Source organism: Melanostigma gelatinosum, assembly GCF_949748355.1.
Source record: "Melanostigma gelatinosum genome assembly, chromosome: 1".
In the NCBI taxonomy this organism is placed as follows: Eukaryota; Metazoa; Chordata; class Actinopteri; order Perciformes; family Zoarcidae; genus Melanostigma; species Melanostigma gelatinosum.
Genome location: NC_136634.1, coordinates 23,169,758 through 23,181,951, shown reverse-complemented (window position 1 = coordinate 23,181,951; position 12,194 = coordinate 23,169,758). Strand labels below are relative to the sequence as shown.

The window sequence follows — 12,194 nt, the reverse complement described above, 5'->3', positions numbered from 1 at the left end:
CTGTGGACGTGTTGATAATTGTGCTCATTTTCATCCACATTTACATTTCAGAGCACCACTTGATTGGGAGTGAACCTGTGACTGTGCCACTTCATCAAGACATTAGCATGTGCATGTATTTACAGCTGTATATGTTTCCTGTATGAACGATTCTTCAATAGAGTGCTGCAGGGACAAGTGAAGAAACTCAGACAATATTATATAACAAATGTAAAAAGGACCAGACTTTTCTTACCAGCATGTACTTCTAACGCATTTTTGAATACGAAACGCAAATAAAAAGAACTGCGCGGCAAAGCCTCACAAGTTCATCAACGTTTAGGCTTTGGAAAGGTGAGGAGTTGTTCAGTTCATCTTTAACAACCATACGTGTGTCTAAATGTCAGTGTTTGGCCTCGGTTGTATGCAGGCACGTGCACAGACATTTTGGGGGGCAGGTGCTCAAGCAAAAAAAAGGGCACCCATCGCCAAAATTATACATGAAATTAAAATAATGATAAATAAATAAATAACACAGTCGGATATTTTCAACGTATATATTTATTTTTGTTAACGCAACCAATACTAACTCAAATTATCAAATTGAATAAATAAATGAATAATAGGCAAAAACAAGGCCAGACAAAAACAAAGACAAAACAAAGACGGGCTGATGGCATTTGATGCAAGAGCAGTGACTTCAAATGCTGGGGTGGTGATTTCCATGCAGAGAATGAATGCGAAGTTAATCGCATTTTTGTATATTTTTGCATCCCCTAGGGCCAGGTCAGGTGGATGTCTTTCGCAGATCTCATTGAGGAGCATCATTATAGCTTCCAGATTTCTCTGCTTGCTGCTTTTCCCTGTCCTTCTGTTTTTGTAGTCTCTCTTTTCTTGGCATTATGCTGCAATTTTTTTTAAATGACATAAATCAATGTTGTGCATAATAATCAAGACATTACATATCTCTCTAAAGCTGACAACACAGTACACACCCATGTTTTTACTGTTTTCTGACAGTTGAAGCATAAGCAGCATTACACTAATAATACCCTATAGCCTACCACAATACCTCACCAGACTGTCATGTAGCTCAACTTAAGACCTACCTTTCTTTTTAATAATTAAAATAATTAATGTCTGCCTGCCTCTCTCCCCTCTCTCTTCATTAAACATGACAAACGTCAGTAAAACAACTGGGCAAGGCTTTTAAATCATGGATTTCGTGAGGGTTTTTTTTGTTTGTTTTTTAGCAAACGTCGGACCAGTTGCGACGTAATGTTTTCAGCGGCGCTAATTGTTGTTGTTAATTTATCACCAAACAACGTCGGGGTATTGCACTGTCATTACCTGTCTGTCTGATGCTCCGGGTCAGAGAAGAAGTTGGCTTCAGCCGTTTAGCCTGACGCTCAGCACTGCACGCGCAGTAGGCAGTAAGTGAAGGAGGAGGAGGGAGGGAGGGGCGCGTGGGACGCTTGTGGGCGCCGCGGTGCATGTCGGGGCGAAATTCTCACAAGAACTCAAATAAATGCCCCGTCAGATATCGAAACACATTTGGGGGGAATTGATGACAGAAAAAGTAATTTTTATTTTATTATATTTATAAAAAATTGGGCACCAGCAGAAAGGGCACTTTTCTCATCCAGGGCAAAAGGGCAGGTGCTTGAGCACCACTAGGGGTCTATCTGTGCACGTGCCTGGTTGTATGCGACAAATGCGCCTTCCTCAACCTTCTCATCTTTGATGGCTTTGGTTTGATTTCGGCTTGCTTCTGTCTTTCCCTCCACTGCGTCTGGTTTATCTCCTTTGTCTGGTTTCTGAAGGAGTCTGCTGTCGATCGGGTTCTTTCTTCGTCTCCGAGCCTCAAAGCCCTCGGCCGCGCGACCGCAAACCGCCGCTCCGTCCACTTCACCTCGCCCTGCATCCCACGGGCACGCGGGCCTTCATGCATGCAACCAAATGCACACACAAGCAAAACGCACACACACAAGTACACTGTGGCCATTGCACGTCTGCATATGTGCTCATCCGACGAGGCATGCACATCTTTAATGCTCGTGTCACTTCACATCCTCGCAGGTTGAGCACATTTGTTCAAACAACTTCCACTCTCGGCTGTAGCAGGATGCAGATAAACAAGAACACAAGAACAACACTTCGAATAAACTAAGCTGATCAGGAAGCTGTAAAAACCGAGTCACTGAATACAAATCAGTAATATGGATCATCTTAACGGAACCGTTCAACATTTGGGGAAATATGATTTTTTTTTGTTTTCATTCCGAGAACGAGATCAGAAGATTGATATCAATCTCCTTTCTTTGTAAAGTGTGGAACCAGAGGGTGTTTAGCTTAGCTTAGCTTAGCATAAAGACAGAAAGCGCGGGGAAACAGTCGGTCTGCTTTCTTGGAACGTTCACTCATCAACACATTGTATCTCATGAGTGTTTAATGCATGAGATCAGTGCTAATCTTCTTATCTTGCTCTCAAAAAGAAAGGGAAAAACTAATTTCCCAAAATGTTGAACTATTCCTTTAAAATACAAATGATAATCTGTTGTTTTTTGTGTGTGTTTCCTATGAATTTGCACACTTGCTAGGAACTGCATTTCCCATACATGACAAAACACAGGTATTTATCAGGAATCACCCGGCTGCAGTTCCCCTCAGCTTTCGGTTTTATGGCCCACAACTTTTCAACATTATGTCCAATCAATAGTCTGCTTAAGTGTAATTTAAACTTTTTAACTGAAACATTTCTTGTGGTTAATTGAGCAGGCACAAAATTCTGCAGAGTGAAGCTGATGAGAAAGTGTCTTAAACCTGCATTCTCTCTACTGTCCACCAGGGGGCGACTTCTCTGGTTGTATAGAAGTCTATGAGAAAATGACTCTACTTCTCACTTGATGTATTACCTAAGTAAACATTGCCCTTACCAAACTGCCACACTAGGTAATTGCTTAGCTCGCCTATATGGACGTCCGGCGCTGTGTTGTCAGTGATTACAGCTGGTTCTGTTGGTCCAAAGCAGACCAAAAAAGTGAAATGTAGCAGCTTTCCTCAAACGCCAGCATACAGTAGTCTCCGGTCTGCTCCTGCTCACATGCACAGACTTTTTTTTCTTTACCTCAGCGGCTCACTGCAGTGTTGCTGTGTCACGCTCTGCCCATCAGGGACAAACCGAGAACATTATCAATCTAAAGATGCTAATCTGCCCATTTATTACTCTAACAGGCGTTATCACATCTTCGGCCCATTTAGAGGGAGGCCTGATTACATTTGGACCTATGTTGCTACATGGTCCTCCTGACTCTGTTTACACTGCTAATGTACTCAAAGAAGTCTTCCCCTGAGCGGTCCTCCACTGTACAACACTGCAGTCTCTCTCTCTCTCTCTCTCTCTCTCTCTCTCTCTCTCTGTTCTTCTCTGGTGGGTTTTATTCAAAGTTTCCAGAGTTGGAGAGCTTTTGCAGTATCTTTTGGTTTCAGATCTTCTTTAATTGAATTGTCCGGAGGCTCCGGTCAGTGATCCATGATGGTCCACCTTTTTTCTGACAGGCCTGATAAATACAGGCCCTGATCTCTGTCTGCGTCTCCATTCCTACCTCCGTCCTCTCTCCACACTTGTCCTCTGCCTCTCTCACTCACCTCCACAACACTTCTCTTACTTCTCTTGTGTATTGTGTTCCCGCAGACTGCATCGCAATTTCTCACTTTTCTCTGGTTCACTCGCCTCTTTCAGACTCAAAGCCGAGCTTCACTCTTCTCTGCTCTACATACTTTCGCTCCATTGCCTTCTCCAATTTCCTGACACAACTTGTGTCAGGAAGTATGTGTGTGTGTGTGTGTGTGTGTGTGTGTGTGTATGTGCGTGTGTGCATGTCAATAAATGTTTCCCATAACATCGAGCCATGAAACTTGGGCAACACCCCCGATGACCAAATTGTGTACATTCATTTTTTCAAGTAAAAAAAAGAAACAAACGTCAAAAAAGAAGTTCAGAACTTGGGTTTGGAGGTTTTTCGGATGTCAGCAGCAGCATGTTAGCAGCAGAGCAGACGTACTCTCAAGAGGTTTTATTATTGTGAAAGCAGCTGGTTGTCTGTCAGTATCCTCGTAGTGTTTTTGCTGTCTCTGCACCACACACACACACACATGCACCTGACGCCATCTCTTTCCGATGGAGAGGAGGCAGCCAGATGCTGCCTCCTCTCCGTCAGCTGCTACTCCCACAGCAGGTAAGCAGAGTCCTCCTCCAGCAGTCGGAGGTGGACCACTGAGGTATTTAAGCCCTGGACACAGGCCAAACACACACGCCCAGTCATCAAGGGAGGCCCGGCCTGCAGTGGTGGTGCCTGTTCATTTTATAAAGCTGCATTTGAGTGTTCAAGAGTGTTTCCCTTGCTGTGTGTCGACACAGTCACACAATATATTGAATAAGTGGGTCTAGAGAAATTATATTTATGAACAGTATGTGATAGCAAAGAGAGAATGTGTGTGCGGGGATTTCAATTCAATTCAATTCAATTTATTTTTGTAAAGCCCAAAATCACAAATTACAAATTTGCCTCAGAGGGCTTTACAATATGTACACATTTGACAGCCTCTTGTCCCGGAACCCTCACATCAGAACAGGAAAAACTCCCCAAAAAACCCCTTTAGCGGGGAGGAAAGAGGAAGAAACCTGTGGGAGAGCAATAGAGGAGGGATCCCTCTCCCAGGATGGACAGAATGGACAGGATCCGTCAGATGGATATAGAAAGTAAGTGTGTTTGCATTTCTGTACTTAAAATTAGGAGCAAATGCTCTCAAAATGGCACACGGTACAAAGAAGACAAGTTGTCGCTTCTTACTTATTTAAAGGATTTTTTTTTTATGTTTGGGGCTGTGAGAGTCGTGATCCAGGAGTTCAGTTTAGGTGAGAATCACAGCTACACTAAGATTAGTAATGAAGCCTTCAGGGTGTCAAAACAAAAGACAGGACTGCAACAAGCCCACCGTGATTAATCCTATTTGTCTGAATTAGATTCTGGCGATCAATCCCTCTCCAACTATAGTGATAAATCAAAACTGATTAACTGCTCCATTCAGAGGCAGCCGGACTCACCAACGACACATTAGATCTTCGTTTCCCTTGTGCAACTTACCTTTTGGTATGACGTATCACACACTTGACTACTTTCCTTTAGAATAATCGCTGTGCAAAGCTGCCTTTTGCTGTGTTATGGAAATGCTAAAGCATGCATGGTTAAAGGAAAAGTCTTAAAAATTTGTATCCTTCAAACCTGAACTTTGATGAGAAGTTCGATATTAGTTGAAAGAGATCCAGGATGTGATTAGCTTACCTATGCAATTGAAGCAGGCCCTTATGTTGTTTTTTCCCATTCTTTTGACATCGTTTGAATGCGGCATATGTGACAGACAGAGGCAGCGAAGGCATCAGTACCCGTCTTGCCTACTTTCTGCTTTCTGTGCTGTAAAAAGGTGAAAAACTGCACACAAAATATCCTTGAAAGACAAAAACATTTGACAAGTGACCAGTTACCATGAGGCTAAACCGTGAACACACCAACCGACTTCTGTTCAGAATGAATTGATATCCACCTCCTTATCTGACAGCAGGTTAGACAACAAAGAAGACTATGCCAGGCTGTTATTTTTAAGGTTCAGAGTCGAGACAAAGCAGTCATAGCATAGAGCATGTATTGTCAAGCCGTTCTTACTCCCAAGCTGACGCCTGTCAGTGGCCCTCGGGTTATTAGACGACCAGAGAAACTGACGTCGTACAAAGAATGAGAAAGTTCGCTTAGGGCGGTCGGGAGGGTCAAACAGACTTTTAACCGTTCTGTTCGTGTCCTGTGTGAAACCAAGTAATTTACTTACTTAACTAGCGTACTTAATTAAGCTAAATAACATCCTTACCCAAACCACGATATTTTCCTTGGCCTAACCAAGTACTTTTGTTGCCTAAAGTAGTTTTATTGCAAAACTAAACCTAGAAACTAAGTGATCCTATGTTATAAGTTGATTTAGAAAAGAGACAGTAGGTATGTAATGAGTGGAAACTGTACGTTTCTTTTTAATACAGGAGTTTACTTCAAAAAGACAGTGTATTCATGTAACAAGTGGAAACTGCATGTTTCCTGTAAACACAAACATTTATTTTGAAAAGACACTATGCATGTAACAAGCTGAAACTGTATGTTTCATGTGAACACAAAACTTTACTTTGAAAAGACACTATTTATGTAACAAGGGCAAACTGTACGTTTCCTTTGAACCCAGAAGTGTCAAGATCCCTGTCTCACCCATTGTGTGTTAACCTCTGTTTCCCCCCAATCTCCTCTCCTCATGTGTCTGTCATTCCTCTGTTTGTTTTGTTATGCCATGTGCTTGGTGTTGTTTTCTCTGGCCTCCAGACACCTCCCATTGCCACAGCCCTGATGGATGCACAGCTGCGGACAATCTGGCTTGTTACCCGGCAGCATCTCAACCCTGGTCTTGCAGGCCTGGGTTGTCAGTCCGTATTGTCTTCTGCCTCGGTAGCCTCCGCCGCCTTTCCTAAGTTGAACCCCGTGGTATCTTCCCAAACTAATCTCTCTCCTCTCTGCTACGGGTGTAGAGTACTGGTCGATCTGCATACTCTCCAGTGTCGAGCCACGGGACATCACACCGTCGATCTGCCAACCCTCCGGTGTCGAGCCACGGGACATCACACCGTCGAGCTACCAGCCCTCCAGTGTCGAGCCACGGGACTCACACAGTCAATCTGCCTGCCCTCCGGTGTCGGACCAAGTGCTCCACACCTTCACACACCTTCAAAATAAAACTCCCGTGAACTCCTGTGACAGAACGGACTGACCAGAAGATGGATTCAGCGACCACAGGAGCAGCTATGCTGGCCGGACATAGCACGCTGCTGGAGGAACACCAGCAGATGCTCAATGAGATGCATCAAGCACAGAGATCCTTCGCAGCTGAGGTCTCTCAGATTGGCCTCATCGTGCAGGAACTGGCTCGGACAGTGCAGCCTCAGCCGGCTCCAGCACCGGACCCCACACCTGCACTCCCCTCTCCAGTCCTCGCCCCGCCGGTTCGGGAGTCCCCGTGCCATCTCCGGATCCCTATGATGGAACGCTGGGGAGGTGCCGGGGCTTCCTGTTTCAATGCAGGCAGGTATTTGACCGCCAGCCCCAGACTTTCGCCTCGGACAGGTCCAAGGTTTCTTACGTGGTCGGATTACTGCGGGGAAGGGCTTTGGACTGGGCCACGAACACATTGAGCATCGACCAGCCTAATTCGTGGATTATGTGAACTTTGTGGAGGATCTGAGGAGGGTTTTCGACCACCCGGTGGACTCCGAGGATGCAGCTCAGCGCCTCCTCCGCTTACGACAGGGCCAAGCGAGTGTAGCGGAACACTCAGTGGACTTCCTCATTCTCGCCGCCGAGACCAGGTGGGGAGAGACGGCGCTCAGGGAAGTTTTCCTTCACGGACTATCTGAAGCCGTGAAAGATGAACTGGCCACCTGTAATAAGGCTGGTTCATTGGAGGAGCTGATTAAACTCACGATCGATTAAACAGCTCCAACAATTTCTGGGGTTTGCCAACTTCTACCGCCGATTCATCAGGAACTACAGTAAGGTAGCAGCCCCACTCACTGGGCTCACCTCTTCCAAGACCATATTTGTATGGACAACGGAGGCCGGTCTGGCATTCCAACTCATCAAGGAATGGTTCTCCTCCGCCCCCATCCTGATTCAGCCCGACGACACCCGACAGTTCTTCGTTGAAGTGGACGCCTCTGACAAAGGCGTGGGGGCCATCCTGTCACAACGTTCGGACTCTGACTCTAAGCTTCACCCTTGCGCCTACTATTCTCGCCAGTTGAACCAAGCAGAGAGAAATTACGACGTTGGAAACCGGGAACTGCTGGCAATTAAGCTGGCTCTCGAGGAGTGGAGACACTGGCTAGAGGGGGCTGTTCATCCGTTCCTGGTCTGGACGGACCATAAGAACCTGGAGTACATTCGGACTGCCAAGCGGTTAAACTCTCGCCAGGCTCGGTGGTCACTATTCTTCGGACGTTTTGATTTCTCCATCTCCTACCGCTCAGGCCACAATAATACCAAGCCTGACGCTCTCTCTCGTCAGTTCTCTACTGAGGGTCACTTCTCCAGTCCTGGTACCATCCTCCCTGCAACCTGTGTGGCAGCCTCTCTCACCTGGGAGATCGAATCAGTGGTGCAGGACGTTCTCCGGACCCAGCCAGACCCCGGAGGCGGGCCTCCCGGCCGCCTCTTTGTTCCCCTGTCCGCACGCTACCTAGTGCTACAGTGGGCGCACACCTCCCGGTTCTCCTGTCACCCTGGCGTCAGACGCACCATTGATCTGCTTCGGAGAACCTTTTGGTGGACATCGCTGGACGCAGACACTAGAGCCTCAACCTGTGCCCGCAATAAAGCATCACACCGACCTCCCGCCGGCTTGCTGCAACCCCTCCTGGTGCCACATCGTCCCTGGTCCCATATCGCCCTGGACTTCGTCACAGGCCTGCCATCCTCGCAAGGAAACATCATTACGTCATTACAGTGGTTGACCGCTTCTCCAAGGCGGCTCACTTCTTCGCTCTGCCCAAGCTTCCCTCAGCTCAGGAGACGGCTGACATCATGGTCAGCCAGGTGTTCCGTCTGCATGGGATCCCTGTGGACATTGTGTCAGACCGAGGCCCGCAGTTAATATCCCAGGTCTGAGAGCCTTCGGCCGGGCCTTCGGCCGGCCCTCGGCGCGACCATCAGTCTGCCCTCTGGGTTCCACCCCCAGTCCAACAGGCAGACAGAGAGACTTAATCAGGAGCTCGAGGCCTCCCTCCACTGCGTGGCAGCATCGAATCCCTCCAGCTGGAGTACTCACCTGGCTTGGGTGGAATATGCCCACAACACCCATACATCATCGGCTACTGGTCACACTCCATTCGAGTCCTCCCTGGGTTACCAGCCACCTCTGTTCCCCGCCCAGGAGGAGGAGATAGCCGTTCCCTCAGTTCAGCTCCACCTTCGTCACTGTAGGAAGGTGTGGAGTGATACCCGGGCTGCTCTTCTCCGTACGGCGGAACAAAATAAATGTTTGGCGGATCGCCGCCGCATCCCTGCTCCACATTACCAAGTCGGTCAAATGGTGTGGCTCTCAGCCAAGGACATCCCATTAAGGACCAAATCCCGGAAGATGTCCCCCCGGTTCATCGGCCCTTTTGAGGTCCAGGCCATTATCAACCCTTCCGCGGTTCGTCTGAAACTCCCCTCATCCATGAGGATCCACCCGACGTTCCACGTGTCACTGACCAAACCGGTGTCCACCAGTGCCCGTCAATCCGCCTGCCCTCCGGTGTCGGACCAGGAGGCTCTACACCTTCACACTCCTTCAAAATAAAATCTGTTACATCGGACTCTGTCTCCTGTGGTCTTGCGTTTGGGTCCTACCCGTGAACTCCCGTGACAAGAAGTTTATTTTGTAAAGACACTATGCATGTAACGACCGGAAACTGTATGTTTCCTATGAACACAGAAGTTTATTTTGAAAAGACACTGTATTCATGTAACAAGCTGAAACTGTATGTTTCCTGTGAACACAGGACTTTACTTTGAAAAGACACTATTTATGTAACAAGGGGAAACTGTACGTTTCCTGTGAACACAGAAGTTTATTTTGAAAAGACACTATTCATGTAATGAGTGGAAACCAGCTTGCCGTCCGTGACACATCCAGAACTGACGCTAAAGGGGTACCAGAGCGTCACAGTGTAGTGTTGAAGTGTAGGCTCACTGACCAAGCGTCGGTATTTGACAAGTTTGGAGTGAGAACGTGTTGGTATCTCGGGTCTGGATGACATACATAGAGCGCCTCTGTTACGAAAGAGGAAAAGCAGCATGTTCGTATTAATTATATGGACTTTTATGGTTTTCATAGTAAAGTACTTCAAGTGTTTTGTGTCAGGCTGATTTTGAACAGAGCCATCTGCTTCTGCTTTCTCCACCGGCCCTCCTTTTCTCTTCTTCTACTTAACACTCAGTCGGTTTGTCCTCGGAGACAACTTAGCCAACACATTTGTGATGAGGGGAAGAATTTGCAGCCAATTACAGTCAGATAGATTCAGCTTTAGCTGTGGAGTTTAATGCTGTGATTTACTAAACAAATGTTTATATCCAAAAAGAGCTGTGTAAGAATACCTAATAGAATTCCTCCTGTCTCTCATTCATCATCTTTCCCTCCTCCTTTTTGCTCTTTTCTTTTTCCAGTTTTTTTCCCCTCTTATTGCTCTACTCAGGTCAGAGAAAGTCTTTCAAATGGTTGGATATAACACAGCAGTGGTTCAACAAACACCAAGTTCATGACAGCTTTTCCATTACCTGTTCTAATGACGTTTTCCTTAGATTTCCTTAACCCTAACCCTAACCCTAACCCTTAGATCTTTATTAGTAAAATCAAGGGGCATTCACTGGTCTGGATAATGATGTGTCTGCGGGAGATTATTGGCTCGGCTGCGTCATGCTTAAGGTGTGAATTTTAGGTTTGATCGTATTAATAGCACACATCCATGGCAAAGTGAAACACTTGGCACATTCCTCATACAAGGTTGGTGCGTACATTTGCTAGCTGGCATGGAATGTCTGAACAGTTGGGATTGAGCAAGAGTTTCCAGCCATGCTGGTGGTTTGGAGCTCACTCACAACACTATGGTGCTCTTGTTTTTGTTTGACCTGATGAATGCAATAGATGAGAAGTTATGAAATCACCAAAGTTATTACAATTCACCCTGAGGGGAACATGAATGTCTGTACCGAAGTCATGGCGACATTTCACTCAAAACCAAAAATATCAACCTCATGATGGCACTGAAAGAAAGATCAGGGGATCAACAAAGACATCTTCTGGGAACCATGCAAATGTTGTGCAATTCCATTATGCAGATGTAGAGATATTTAACAGGATGGATGGAAGGTATTACAAACATTGTCCTTCTGGGGGCACTGACACAAAAGTCAGGGGATCATCAAAGTCAGAAAGATTCATCCTATGGGGATCATGGATGCATGTAATTTGATCCTGTCCTTATAGGCAACATGCATAGCTGCAATTTAAAAGAAATATATATTAAAAATATATATATTTATCTAACATTATCAGGAGATTGTAATTGTATATAAGAGCACTGTACAAGAACGCTGCCATCCTTTTTGAAAATCTGAGTTGAAATCATGCACACTTTTTGCTAGCGTGCCATTAGTAAAGATACCACGTACCACTGTTGCCGTGGCTAATGTCTGTAGACAGGCTCCCACCATCCACTACATCCATTTGTCATATACACAGGAATGTTGCCCCGTTGAAGCTTTCCATTATTTTTGCACCTAATTATGTGTAGACTGTACTGCTGTTTTGACTCCCTATAGCCTTTTTGCTCGTTTGGTTTTCAGTCTCTTACATGTCTTGGCTTCATTTGTTGTCATGTGTCCCAAGTCACATCTGAATCTGCCCTCCCGTCTCTTTCCTTCAGGTCGTGGGACGAGTTCCATCACTGCGCCAACGTGGCGATGGCCGGCTGTCCGGACGAAGCCGCGGCGGTCTGGGAATCCCTCCGACAGGAATCCAAGAAGATGCAGTTCTCCGGAAACCTGTACGACATGTGCTCCAACCGCGACGACCACCCGGTGGCCTCGGTCTCCCCGCGTGGCTCGTCCAACCAGGAAGAAATCAACAAGGAGTCTCTAAGAGGGCGTGCAGATCACCTGGCAGGCGACCTCCATCTTCTCATGCTGCTGTCTCCTCTGCTGCTGCTGTTATTTTTGATATAGCTACCCTAAAAGAAATGGGACTCGTGTGAATAGATATAAACTTTGTGTATTTCTTTTTTTCCCTCCACAAGTCCGTAGACTTTCCACTTCTTTTTCCTCTGCTCTGCCATCGGTAGAATATTTCTAACTGCATGTTCAGAGGCCCGACAGTCTTTTTGATGATGCGTCTTTAAACTGCGTGTGCCGTTTCATGAATATTCTCTCTCTTTTAATTCGTCTCTCTGTTGGAAACACACGATTCATACAGAGAACTGAAAACACATACATACTTAAACAGACAGCAGCCTCATGTCATCTGTCTTTATCCCCCAATCCCCGTACATGTAGTTTATCTGGTTGAGTGTAAGAGAGACAAAACAGCGT

The 12,194-nt window shown here is 46.2% G+C and overlaps 1 protein-coding gene across 1 annotated transcript in view; it reads left to right on the top strand.

Annotated features, from left to right (window-relative positions):
• nrn1la (neuritin 1-like a) overlaps positions 1 to 11,831 on the top strand; it is a gene marked incomplete at its 3' end in the record, with an annotated part of 82,882 nt that extends 71,051 nt beyond the window's left edge. Inside the window, exon 3 of the mRNA XM_079275236.1 lies at positions 11,534 to 11,831. Coding sequence (XP_079131362.1) covers positions 11,534 to 11,831 — 298 coding nt within the window. The remainder of the gene's footprint in view (positions 1 to 11,533) is intronic.
• Positions 11,832 to 12,194: the final 363 nt, after the last annotated feature.